Source organism: Amblyomma maculatum, chromosome 1, assembly GCF_055883805.1.
Source record: "Amblyomma maculatum isolate TAMU_Amacu chromosome 1, ASM5588380v1, whole genome shotgun sequence".
NCBI lineage: Eukaryota > Metazoa > Arthropoda > Arachnida > Ixodida > Ixodidae > Amblyomma > Amblyomma maculatum.
The window spans coordinates 294,260,007-294,273,361 of NC_139344.1; the positions used below are offsets into that span (position 1 = coordinate 294,260,007).

Here is a 13,355-nt window from a genome sequence, read left to right on the forward strand (position 1 = left end):
GCTATGAATCCTGGTCTCAACATTTGGTGGCCCCGCTTCGTAAGGTTGAACAACATGTTGTGGGGGATTCTCACGGGGCTGCGGCTCTGCTCTGAGAACCGAGGCCACACCGCTAGCTCTGACCACAGCCGTGGCCGTGAAGAATGACACACCGAGGCAAACATAGTCAGCGGGCCAAGTTGTTTATTGGGAACGCCCAATGGTTCTTCCTCTGTGTCATAGCAGCATCCGCGCGCTACGGCGTCGCGGCGTCGTCTCTAAACGCTCGTCCGGGATGAGATCAGAGGGGAGGGGAAGGAGAGGCCGTTCTCTCACCCCCGCGCTCTCCGCCACAGCACCGGAGAAAGGAGGCCAGAAGGGGAAAGATGAGGGCTCCCCGAGAGAGAGAGGGTGTTCGCTGCTTCGTGCGGGTGAGGGAAATGTTGAATTCCCACACCCTTCCTCCCTTAATCATGACCTCCACCTGGGCGCCGTTTTCCCCTTTGAAGCTGCACGGCTGATCCCTCAGCAGGTCCATGCCTCAGGACAGGCGGCCAAAGAAGGAACGGCCGCCCCTGCGTCGGGCTGGCTCCGTGTGCAGGCCGCACAAATCCCCGCCGCTGCCGTCACGGGGATGAAGAGGGGGCGAAGTCTGCTGGCCCGCCATCTGGTTGCGGGCCGCCGGCACGCCCGCAGTGCGCTGATCGCCTGCGACCGCGTCGACTCCCCGCAGGTTGTCAATCAGGGCAGCAGGCTCCGTCCCTCCGCGCACAGGAACCATTCCGGCCTGCATATCTACACGGGCCGGGTTCTTCTCCAATTCGAGCTCGGATGCGAGCTGCTCCATGAACGAGCTCGAATTCGAGCTTTTTTTTCGGAAACCACTGTATGTCTGCGCAGCCATTGGGCTGGTAGACTAAACATCACCTTCCCCGCTCCCCGCCGCCTGAATGCAGACAGCGTGGCCCATGCACCCGGAGTGCCGGTGTCATAAATGAGGCCAGTCGGCGGGCTAGGTCCCTCTGAACGTGCTCAGCACAGGCTTCGCGTACAGGAACAATGCCGGCTTGTGTATCGACACGTGCCGGATAACTTCACACGAGAGCGCTCGTGCCCTTGCGGTTGACATTAGGCGATTGCGCCTATCTTCCGCACTGTATCATCGCGGAAAGGACTGCCTTGCCTTATATCCGCTCGCGCGAACTCGCGCTTCTGGCGTTTGTCCGTCGTCAGCTCAAGCTGCACAGGCAGCCGCCGGCGCTGCTCTGCGTGCGTTACCTCCACGCTCGGTGCACTCCCCCCTCTTTCAGCGATCGCGCTGACGGAGGGTGATGTGGCGATGCCCACGGTGTAGCTGTGCGCGTGATCTCACATGCGCCGCATTTGACAATCCTTCAGCGATTTCGCTGGCTGTGGGTGCTACAGAGCCGCTGCTTGAGTGATTTCACTTGCGCGGCATTTTCCCCGTTGTCGCAGCGTCTGCGCTGGATTCGAGTTTTGCAGCGGTGCCCGTAGAGACCGCTCTCGGGATCGCTTGCCTACGCGCTGTTATGCACATGCAGGGTACGCTTCTACAGTTACTTTCAAAGGAAGTACTGTTGGCATGGGTCCGCCGACTCCGCCCGACCTCGGGACTTTCAGCTTGCAGCCGCGAAACAATCTCAGCAACCTCTAACGGTCCCACCCATCTGGGCGCTCGACTCGTCGCGATCGCGCGTTCACGTCGCTGAGTGCGTAAGCATAGCTAGCCATCGGACTTGCAATGTTCTTACCGCGGCTGCGGTTCGCCTTTCCATTGGCATTGGCCGTAATCTCGCGCAATTACTTTGCGTAGTCGTCGACATTGGTCTCGACCTTTGCGTTCATGCGCAGAGCTAAGGAAATGGCGTGCCAGTGCACATTCCGGTAGTTATGCGATTGCGCATATTCACCCTAGAGCGGCTGTATATTCCGATATCGGCGCTTGCTCCTGTGCGAACAACGGCTTTTCTGCCCTCATTTGAGGCGTTACTGCCTAGCACGTATTGTAGCAAAGCTTAATCATAGACCAGCAGGAAGTCTCCAACTCACTCGTAGCAATACCAGCTACACTAAAGTTAACTAACGCCAACCACAGTACAAGTGGCTTCACAGCGCAATTTGGCCTGAATCGTCGCGGGGTTCTGTCTCTTCAATAAGACTAGCGACCCTCTTATGACAAAATAAAAAAATATGAGCCTTCCTACTAACCCCTGACAGCTCTTAACTGCTGAACGCAAGCTCGAGTGGGCATCCCCACTCTTAAGAGATGCACATGCTATGGAGGTTTCCACAACAGGGCGCTCCCCGATGCAACCTCCTTCCGCAAATTTGGTGTACTACGGCTCCTAGTGAGATCGCACAGGCGACTATAATTCACGCTCCCTTTCCGAACAGCATTTGGCTGCTCGTGAAGTGACCTGCCGAATGCGAGTGACCTCACCGCATATCCATGCGACGCCGCTCCAGTAAACTTGGCTCTCGACTCTCCTGAGCCGGTTAACTTTGAACCTGTGCTCGGCGCGCTTCGGCAGCGCTCTAACCCGCATTCTCCGCCATATAGGCAGCGCGGTTTTAAGCCAACGGGCAAAACAGACTTACCGCATCGGCGGTTCTGGGCGGAGGTAGGCAAACGGACACATATCGTGAGCTGGACCAAAGGGACGGCTTTCCCGAGCGGGTGTAAGGGGGTAGCGTAGGCAACTGGCAGTAGCTTGACGAGTAGCTCAGGATCTCCTTAAGAATGACTCGTTCGGCGGACCACACCTGCGAGTTCACTGGAGGCGTATCGCAATAGCGGTTGGAAGCCCCTGCCATCGGGCTAGGCTTCGCATACCAGCCAGGATCGCCCAGCCGATTTCGGACGACTTACTGCGTGGAATTCCACCATTCTTCGTGAGCTAGCCTCCCCAACTGGACTGCCAGTGGGGCCCCACGTTGGGCGCCATTTTGTCGGGGATTCTCACGGGGCTGCGGCTCCGCTCTGAGAACCGAGGCCACACCGCTAGCTCTGACCACAGCCGTGGCCGTGAAGAACGACACACCGAGGCAAACATAGCCAGCGGACCAAGTTGTTTATTGGGAACGCCCAATGGTTCTTCCTCTGTGTCATAGCAGCATCCGCGCGCTACGGCGTCGCGGCGTCGTCTCTCTATGCTCGTCCGGGATGAGATCAGGGGGGAGGGGAAGGAGAGGCCGTTCTCTCACCCCCGCGCTCTCCGCCACAGCACCGGAGGAAGGAGGCCAGAAGGGGAAAGATGAGGGCTCCCCGATAGAGAGAGGGTGTTCGTCGCGTCGTGCGGGCGAGGGAAATGTTGAATTCCCACAATGTTCAACTCTCGGAGGCAACGCCAGCGGTGGACAACCACCTCTTGCACCTCTGGGAGGCCCGGCATAGCCTCATCCGCCGATGGCGCCGGCAGAAGCATAACCGCAAACTCAAAATTAGAATAGCGGCCCTCACCCAAGAGGCAGCCGAGTATGCCGCCCAACTCGCTGACTCAAACTGGGTAGACCGGTACAACATCGTGGCTCGACAAATGTCGAATCGGAGCACATGGCGCCTGTTCTGCGCATTGATTGATCCGAACCAAACACGCAACGAAACCCAGAAACACCTTCAGAGAGCTACTCATGCTTTCCATTGGGACACCACTAAATTGGCTACAGCGCTGAGAGACAAATATCTCTGTAGCATCCAGGACTCCCGCGGCTCGGCATACTCATATACAGGCTCTGAGAATGAGGAGCTGGATAGACCGTTCCAGCTCCACGACCTAAAAGCGGCACTGGCAAAAATGAAACGTGGCACAGCCCCCGGACGGGATAGAGTGACGGTTAAGCTCCTTGCTAACCTGAGCCTTCTACACTATTTCAACGCCATATGGGAAGGGGGCACACCTCTCCCAATGGATTGGAAAACCGCATTCGTCACCTTCATATCGAAACCCGGAAAAGCCATCAACATCGAAAATCTTCGTCCCATTTCATTGACTTCTTGTGTGGGGAAGTTGATGGAAGCCATGGTCAGGGACCGACTCTCTCAATATCTAGAATTTAAACCCGCCTTTGCAGACACAATGTGCGGTTCCCGCCCACACCGGTCCGCGCCGGACGTCCTGCTCCAACTTCACAAAGAAGTCTTGGCTCCGGTCGAATACCCCAGTAGCAACAAGGTTGTCCTCGGCTTGGACCTCAAAGGGGCATTCGACAATGTAACCCACGACATCATCCTCACACATTTGTCGCAGACAAACTGTGGACACAACACGTTTAGGTACATACGACAGCTCCTCACTGATCGGCAAACCTATATACGTATCCAAGACAGGAGCATGGCCCTTACCCCTTCGGTACACGAGGAACTCCATAGGGAGCGGTACTCTCTCCCCTCCTCTTTAATCTCGCCATGACTCACCTCCCCCATTGCTTAATGGTGTCCCAGGCATCAGGCATGCTCTGTATGCCGACGACATCACGCTCTGGGCAACACATGGGTCGCTAGGGCAGATTGAGGCCAACCTGCAACAAGCGGCGACTATCATGGACGGATATGCTCGTCGCTGTGGCCTGGAATGCTCTCCGCCCAAATCAGAATTCGTATACCTCCGGCCCAACCCGAAGTGTACCACTAAATTGCCCTTGACTTGCTAGTGGCCCCATCCCTGAACGTAATGAGATTAGAGTGTTGGGACTCTTTATACACTACAATCGCAAGATTGACACAACCTTGCAGAAGCTCCACAAGATTGGAGACCAGGTTGGCCGTATGGTCCGTCGGGTATCTAACAAGCGGGGGGGAGGGGGGGGTTACGATTCAAAGACGCCCTGAGGCTGGCCAACGCATTCGTGACCAGCCGGATACTCTATGCGGCACCCTACCTCCACTTGAGGAAATGCGATAAGAACGCCCTATAGGTGTTCCTTCGCAAAATTTATAAGCGCGCCCTCGACCTCCCCATAACGACGTCCAATCAAAGGCTCATTGCTCTAGAGATGACGAACACGTTTTCAGAGTTGCAGGAGGCGCACTTAAGCAACCAATACTTGCGGTTAAGCAAATCGCCTGCAAACAAACGCCTCCTAGACCACCTGCAGATTGCTTACAATGCGCGAACAGAGGAACGAACCAAAGTTCCAGAGGACTGGCGCTACGCGCTCAAGGTTCGACCTCTGCCACAAAACATGACAAAGGATACTTACGAGGGCCGTCGCACAGCGCGTGCGGCGAACCTAAAAGAGCGCTACGGCTCTCGTTACGGAGTCCCCTACACGGATGCTGCTGGCCCACACCATGGAGGGTGGTACACGGCTTCGGTCATCCACCAGAACACATACATTCAGAGACTCACTTTCTGCGCCCCAAACATCACACACGCAGAGGAGGTCGCCATAGCGCTGGCAGCTGCAGAGCATGACTCCAGGGTTATCATCACTGATTCCCGGGAAGCTTGTCGAAATTTAGAGCAAGGGCGCATTTCGCAACGCGCCGCCGAAATCCTCCGCAGATGCGAGTACCGGGATCGCCCGGGCACACGTGTCGTCATCTGGGCACCAGCACATGCGGGACTAGAGGGGAACGAGGCTGCAACGCCTCAGCCCGCGCGCTTTACCACCGGGCATCGCCTCAACTCCCGCCGCTTGAGGAACTGGAACCCAATCCGGCCATTACCTATAAAGAAATTGCTGACTTGTACAAAGCTCGACGCTGCCTTTTTCACCCCCCCCCCTCCGCGCTAAAGGAGTAACTAAAACTGAGGAGCGCTGGCTCCTTCGTCTATACACCAATACAGTTCTGTGCCCGGCAGTACTGCAGTATTTCAATCCGGCTTTTAATCGCGAATGCCCGCACTGTGGGTGCGCATTTTCATATGTGTACCATATGGTATGGGCTTGCCCCTCTAACCCCGCTTACTCCCCTTTCCCTTCACCCACCCGAGAGAGCTGGGAGGCTGCCCTGCTCGGCTGCTCTACCTTGGAGAGCCAACGTGCTCTCGTGGCTAGGGCCCGAGCTGCCGCGGAAGCCACAGGAGTCCCGGACTAGGGGCCCCTCCTAAACTTTGGAAGAGGCTGGCCCTTAAGGCCTGTCCCCCATCTTTTTTTTTTCTTTTCTTTCGTGTAATTATTATCTAATAAATGTTTTTCACCACCACCACCACACCGGCTGTCAATGCGCGTTGTTTACTTTGCAGTGACACGGGCGCAGTGCACGCGCGGCGTTTGTTCCTTTTTGTTTGTTTTGTTATTGTCTTCCTCCTCCGAAGAGCGCCTGCCCGCGGTGGCGAAACCAGCCCGGTACAGCACGTGAAGACTCGTGCTTGCGGGGGAATCAAGAAGAGGCTTGCTCGGAGGGAGGGGAGGGAGAACAGGGGTCGTTGAGAAAGCTTTAAAACGGGGCTTACTTGCGCTGTTCGGGGCTTTCAATTTAGGATAATTTTCAAATTAAAATTGGAATTCATTATGACTAAATTATAGCCTAATAATCAAGCGATATAACGCACATAATTTCCGCCCAACTGTAAAATCGGTTTACACAGACCGCACAGACAGTTTTTAAAACAATGTGTGTACACGTGAAAACAAAAAACCGCCCGTTATACACTCTTAAAAATACAAAAACTGAACGAGCAAGCGTGGGTTCCTGCGAGCAGATGAGACGCTGTCCGAAATATATGTGCAAACCCGGGGGCGTAGCATCTTGTTACTAATTGATTGCGGCGCGCCGCGCATTCAAGACAGTTTGCGCAAATGGCTGCCTTGAGCGTTCGGTCGCACTTCGGTGGCACGCATGCCTGTTATGCATGGCTGCTCAATTTTCAGCGCAAACGTTGTTACCCATATCGCAGCTAGCAAAATACGTCCACGCACTCCCTTGCGTGTAACCCCGACGAAAATTCGCCTACTCCTTGAAAGTCATGCTTTGTGTAGTTACTTCGAGCAGGATACGAAAACACAACATTTGGTATTGGTAGGATGCTGCAAGGATGTATACTCGCGGTCTAAGATGACGTTCTCAGAGTCCGACAATGGCGATGGTTTCCCACCGTTGCTGTACTGCGTACGTTGGCGACATTTCACAGCTCTGCTATTCATAAAATATGTGGCAAGCACAGTCCAGAGCACATGTAACATGTATAGACGCAAAAGAACCAAATTATACACGGAACAATGTAAAAGAAAACTAAGGAAGAAATTAAAGAAGCGGTCACGGGTCTTGTAGCGTCTCCAAGAAGCTCTGAAGTGAACGAATGCATGGAGCGTGTTTGCCGCGCCAAGCCGGCGTTTTACGCCCGGCGGCGCGCACTCGACGCCCGGCGTCGGAAAAAATGCGCGCCGCCGCCGATCTGGCCCTGCCAGATATTTGACGCGCGGGCGGCGCGGCGTCCTCTCGAACCGGAAGCTACTGCCGACACGAGCCAATAGGAGCGCGGAAAGCTGGCATTTCCGGTTTGCGCGGCCGCTGTCAACATGGCCGCCATGGCTGACGAGGTGTGCGGCAGTTTCGCCGCAGAAAAGTGATTATCGTAAAAATAAGCAATCAAGCACGGAATGTCGCTTTTTTGTAAGTATACGACCTACTCTCGAATCGTAATGTATTTGTTTTCTCCCTGAAGCAAAATTTGTAAAAAAAAAGAAGAAAAAAGAACCGTGCCGCTGGTATCCAAGCGGGCATTCCGAGGTATCTTCGTTCATTCGAGCGAGCCAAATCCTTGTGCGGCCTATGTACGCTTTCTACTTTTAGCGCAGTAGTGTTGGAATGCACCAGTAAAGTTTTTGCTTCGGATGTTGATGGGTGACTGGATGGTGGAGCAAGCCAGTAAGTTGGTGGAGCAACTTGATAAACAACCGGAGAACTTTATACAAAAGAATAAGAGGTACAAGAGTTATATTCACAAAGGAAAACTAGCCGTGGTCGGCCGCGCCGACCGCTAAACAGAGCGACAAGGGACTCCGCGTCCCCGCAGTCGAGCTGGCGCCTCTTGCCCCAGCTCCAAAGCAACCACTAGCTACTCCCGGCGCTCGCCAGCGCGAGCGTCCTAACGCAAGGAGTAGCTCCAGCCCAAAGACACTCGGGGCCCGTCCCGCGCTCCAGAGGTGAGCCGAGAGCGCGCCCCTTTCCACACGTAAAAACATAAAAACACAGTAACTAGCTCTTCCCCGCGTATGTGGGCCACTCCTCGCAGCCTGTCCGACCGTTTCGGTTACTGACAGTCGTGGCTACACGTTATGCAGCGGGACGAAAGCCAGACCCCTCTCGCGGGATTTATGGCCTCCGGCCGTTCTCACCCGCGCGACGGGACCGCGGGGGGGCCGCGTTAATGAGGTCCCGCTTGAGGGAAGCGGAGGGTCTCTCCCGTCTCCCGTAACAAAGGGACACGTGTGGCGGGGGTCCGAACGAAGAGCCTGCGCTCTTGAACTAATGGTCTCCTTCTAGGAAGTGTTTGAAAACAGACCATGACGCGCAGTTCGCACCACGGCACCCCGCCGAGATATTCCTTCCCAGTCAAGGATGCCAAAAATACAAACGGCAACGCGCCGGACCTTACACCTTCCCCCCAAGACTCGGGTAATCTATTGAAAGATAAGCCGAGACAAAACAACAAGAAAAAGGTTCGGCAAGTGGCGGTTAAGTCCTGAAGCTCACGCCAGCTATGGAAGCCGGTGAGCATGGCTGCGCGACCCTTCATCACATACATCCACAAACACATGATGCGAACAAAAAAAAATAAACAGACACAGATGGTCCACAGGATTACTGAGTTCGGCCTTGGCGTGCACACTTCGAATCCAATGATTCCAGTTTGTTTCTCGCGCACCATTCCCTGGCCCACTGTCCCCAGCGTTCACTGCGGGATGTCAGCCGGTGGCCTGTTCCAACAAGCGTTGGGGGTTTCAGACAAGGCATCTGCGAGTAAGCTTCGCGCTTTGGGGCATACTACTCGCAAGGAATGAGAGAGGATGCTATCGGTGACAACGGTTACGGTGGCAGCAAACATCCACGTCTCAAATTTCTTTACCGCCAATATTACGGCGTAAACCTCCCTTTTGATTGCAGCCCATCGCATTAGAACTGACGTGTGTCTGGCGAAGGCTATGGGCGCCTCCGTGTCGTCGTCAGAAAGCTGCGCCAAACAGGCACCGGCAGCCACTGCCGACGCGTCCGTTAAAAGCAGATACGGCTTTCGCGGGTCCGGAGTAGTCAACAAAACAGCCTCGCATAGGGCCCAGGCGCTGAAGCCTTTGTCCGCATCATCTGGCCACGGTATCTTATTCGGTGAGCCTTTCCCCGTTAGGCGTGTCAGTGGCAGAGCGATATCTGCAAAATCGAGAACATACCCCTGCGGAGTATACTCGACTTCACCAAAGTCGCTGTCATCCTGAAATATGACTCTCACTGAGTCTACCCTGCTGATGTAAGGACATAACTTATTTGCATGCACTAGCATGCGGCGACCGTCACTCATTTGTACATAGTACGAGTGCTCGCGGTATCTCTTTTTCACTACCGCCGGCTCGAGCCACTTCGGGTACAATTTCCTTGGTCTCTTGTCATCAAAGACGAGAACCGCCTCGCCTTCACGAAAGGTTTTCACCATCGCGTGCCTGTTGTAGTGAAACGCGTGCGCCTCTTGCTGTTTGATGCTCCTTAGCTCCGCGATGTCGGCCGTGATCTCGAGCTGCGGTTTAAGGTTTTTCAAGTAGTCATAGGGGGCCTCCGCTAGCTCCCCAGGTTCCCCAATATCTCCTGTCCAGGTCTGTTTGCGTGGGGGAGGCGCTATCGGTACCCTGTCGGTTTGCCGGCCGTCGGACCGAACTTTACAACTGTGGCAGCTGTCGCAGTGTTTGCTGATGTCCGCCTCCATACCCGGCCAATAGAAACTTAACTTTAGGCGAGCTTTAGTTTTCCGAAAGCCAATGTGTCCGTCCCAATAGGAATCAACTGCCAGGCTCAGTGCGGCCTCGCGTCGTGATTTTGGCAGTACTAACTGCTGCACCCCCTGACCTAACACCGGGTCTCTATGATACAAGACTCCCTCTACAATTGACATGCCAGCCTTCTCTTGCCTAGCCTTCTGCCAGGCCTGACGCAGAGTCTCATCCTCGTGCTGCTCCTCCCGGAACCTCTGCACCCCGCTACGCTCAGTAATCACGTTGTCATCTTGTGATTTCTCCACCGCATTAATGACGACTGTCTGATCCGGCAGCATTTCATTCTCTGACACCAAGACGGGCTCCGCGCCAGCATCTAGCCCAGATTCATCTGGTATTTCATCCGGTGTCGGCACCGTTACCACTGCCTGCACGCGACTCTCGCTGCCAATTTCGCCCGAGTCCTGCAGCTGTTCCCAGGCATCTGCGGAGATTAGGCAATCCGTATGCGTGAGCTTGTCGGTGAGCGCGCACTTCACCGATGTCGAATATTCCCCGGCTTCGATTAACGAATTACCACGATACAAACTCAACGGGACGATGGCCAGTTTCGCCTCTACCTTCTCTCCGAAAGCAGAAATGAGATCGATTGTCCCATGTGCGGTTACAAACTCCTCAGGCACCATGCTCTCACGCAAGACAGTGATGTCAGCGCCAGTGTCTACCATGGCGCTGATAACAGCTTCCCGACAGCTGAATTTAATGTCCCTGAGCGCAGGACGCGTGGTTTGCTCATCGTGGGTCGACACGCGTGCCGTTAACTTATCCTCACGTGGCGGATCATCTCGCTTGTCAGCTGGGTTCTCACCACTGTAATGACAATTCGCAACAAAATGTCTCCAGCTCCCGCATCGGAAACAGCCACTCGATCGCGATGGCCTTTTCCTTTCTCCTCCTGTCCTGCCTCCAGTTCGCTCTGCTCGCTCCGAACCTGAATTCTGCAAAGGTGCGGAGTCGGTTCTGGCCCTTGGACGCGTGTCAGGGGCTTTAAAGCTGTCGTCTTTCCTCTGAGCGCTGCCCTTTCCAGCGGCTTCCTCATATGTTTGTAGCAGCGCGCCTATCTCGTCCGCATTCAGCCACTTCTCTCCTTCGCGCAGCTTTACATATTTGTTGGCTTCCTCTGACAGCCCCGCTTTGAGCTGATCGGCTACCAATAGCCTTATAAGTTCATCGAATGATGACACGCATCGAGACTTTAAATAAAAATTTAGATAACTCTGGAGGCGGGTGACAAATGCCTTCCAGGTTTCTTCGCGGCGCTTGGTGGCCCCAGAAAACCGCCTTTTGTACTCTGCGGCTGAAAGTTTTAGCTCCTCTAGGACCACCGCCTTCAGCTTGTCGTAGTCCCGGTGCTGCTCGGCGGTGAACCGAGTTGACAAGTAGGTCACTCGCTCGGCCAGCATCGGGAACACGAGCTGCGCCCAGTGTTCCTTCGGAACGCTGTAAGCCTCGAGCGAGCATTCCACCGACTCAAACCAGACCGGCACTTCACCATCCGCTGGTAATTTGGGGAACGCGCCGGCGAGTAGCTTAGCGTACTGCCTCAGACGATCGTTCTCCGAAGGCGCCCCACTTTGCCCGTTAGCCAGCATGAGTTGCATCTGGAGCTCTAAAGCCCTTATCTTCTTTTCATACAACTCTAACTCCTTTTCAATGTTTCGGCCACACTGAGGTCTCGGCGCCTCAGTGCTGCCCTCGTCGCCACCGTCCCCCCCCGTCACCGTCACTATCCATTGTCAGTGCCTTGTCGGGGTTAAGATGCCTAAATCTGGTCAGCATTAACTACACCAGCCACATCAAACAGTGAACGCCAAGAAAACAAAGGGACCAGGGAACTCACTCTGTGCTGCCCGCCGGGTCCTCTTTTCGGACTGGAATGGCGTCGATCGTCAGAGTGGCGCCGATTGAAGTCGTCCGCTGTTGTTACTACTCGAGGGCTCCGCTCGCGTCCGTCGACGGCCGCGTCCACTTGCGCTTGCAAGCTTCTGTGTCGCTCGTATCGCTGCTCGTTGACGTCCTCGTCTTCGGCGCCTTGATGCCCGATGCTTGACGCACCCTCTTGTACCTGCTCGTTGTCTTCGGCGTATCGACGCCCGATGCTTCACGCGCCTTGTCTCTCGGTTGAGCTGCAGCACACCAATCCTGTCGACTGCGCCAGTAAAGTTTTTGCTTCGGATGTTGATGGGTGACTGGATGGTGGAGCAAGCCAGTAAGTTGGTGGAGCAACTTGATAAACAACCGGAGAACTTTATACAAAAGAATAAGAGGTACAAGAGTTATATTCACAAAGGAAAACTAGCCGTGGTCGGCCGCGCCGACCGCTAAACAGAGCGACAAGGGACTCCGCGTCCCCGCAGTCGAGCTGGCGCCTCTTGCCCCAGCTCCAAAGCAACCACTAGCTACTCCCGGCGCTCGCCAGCGCGAGCGTCCTAACGCAAGGAGTAGCTCCAGCCCAAAGACACTCGGGGCCCGTCCCGCGCTCCAGAGGTGAGCCGAGAGCGCTCCCCTTTCCACACGTAAAAACATAAAAACACAGTAACTAGCTCTTCCCCGCGTATGTGGGCCACTCCTCGCAGCCTGTCCGACCGTTTCGGTTACTGACAGTCGTGGCTACACGTTATGCAGCGGGACGAAAGCCAGACCCCTCTCGCGGGATTCGTCGCTTCTCTCACGTACCTCGGTCTGAGCTTATTTCCACTCGCTGTTGTATTTGCTTTAGCATCGAAGCATCGGCGGCGGCGCTCGCACCGCTTCGTCGTTCCATGTGTGGTGTTTTCGAAGGTGGAAGCTGACTCCAGCAGTCCCGAACGAACACAACACGTTTATTCCCACATACACACATATATATATAACAAAAACAGAAACGCCCCCGGGGGAATACAAAATTCAAACCGCAAACGAAACTGAATATAATATACTCACACCCTTATTTTCAGTGATTAGTTGTTAGTAGGTATTAGTAGGGAAACCGCAAGACATGCACACTACTTATTTACACGTACATACATATTTACATATTTACACATATGTACATGTCATTCCCAACTAATGGGTCTGGTAATCGTGGAGCCAGGCCATGGGGGCCGCGCTCTCGCTTTGAACGCCGCACTCTCGACGCTGTTGACAGGATCGTAGGCTGCTGCTGCAGTACGCCAGGAGACCGAGCCTGCGTCCTGGGGCAAAGCGGCTGCAGCTCAGCAGGCTGCAGTATGCCAGGAGACCGGGGTTGCGACGTGGCAGGAGACCTGGGTTGTGGCGTGGCAGGAGGCAGTACGCCAGGAGAGGCAGGAGGCAGTACGCCAGGAGAGGCAGGAGGCAGCACGCCAGGAGAGGCTGGAGGCAGCACGCCAGGAGAGGCAGGAGGCCGCACGGCAGGAGAGGCAGGAGGCAGCACGCCGGGAGAGGCAGGAGGCAGCACGCTAGGAGAG

At 55.1% G+C, this 13,355-nt stretch overlaps 1 protein-coding gene and 1 pseudogene across 1 annotated transcript; one reads left to right on the forward strand and one right to left on the reverse strand.

Annotated features, from left to right (window-relative positions):
- The first annotated feature begins 4,404 nt into the window (after nucleotides 1-4,404).
- Nucleotides 4,405-6,241, forward strand: LOC146206822 (uncharacterized; annotated as a pseudogene).
- Nucleotides 6,242-7,849: 1,608 nt separating this feature from the next.
- Nucleotides 7,850-11,577, reverse strand: LOC146206823 (uncharacterized). The gene has a single exon (XM_084591584.1). The coding sequence runs from the start codon at nucleotides 11,526-11,528 to the stop codon at nucleotides 8,841-8,843; it is 2,688 nt and encodes an 895-aa protein (XP_084447710.1). The 5' UTR covers nucleotides 11,529-11,577; the 3' UTR covers nucleotides 7,850-8,840.
- Nucleotides 11,578-13,355: the final 1,778 nt, after the last annotated feature.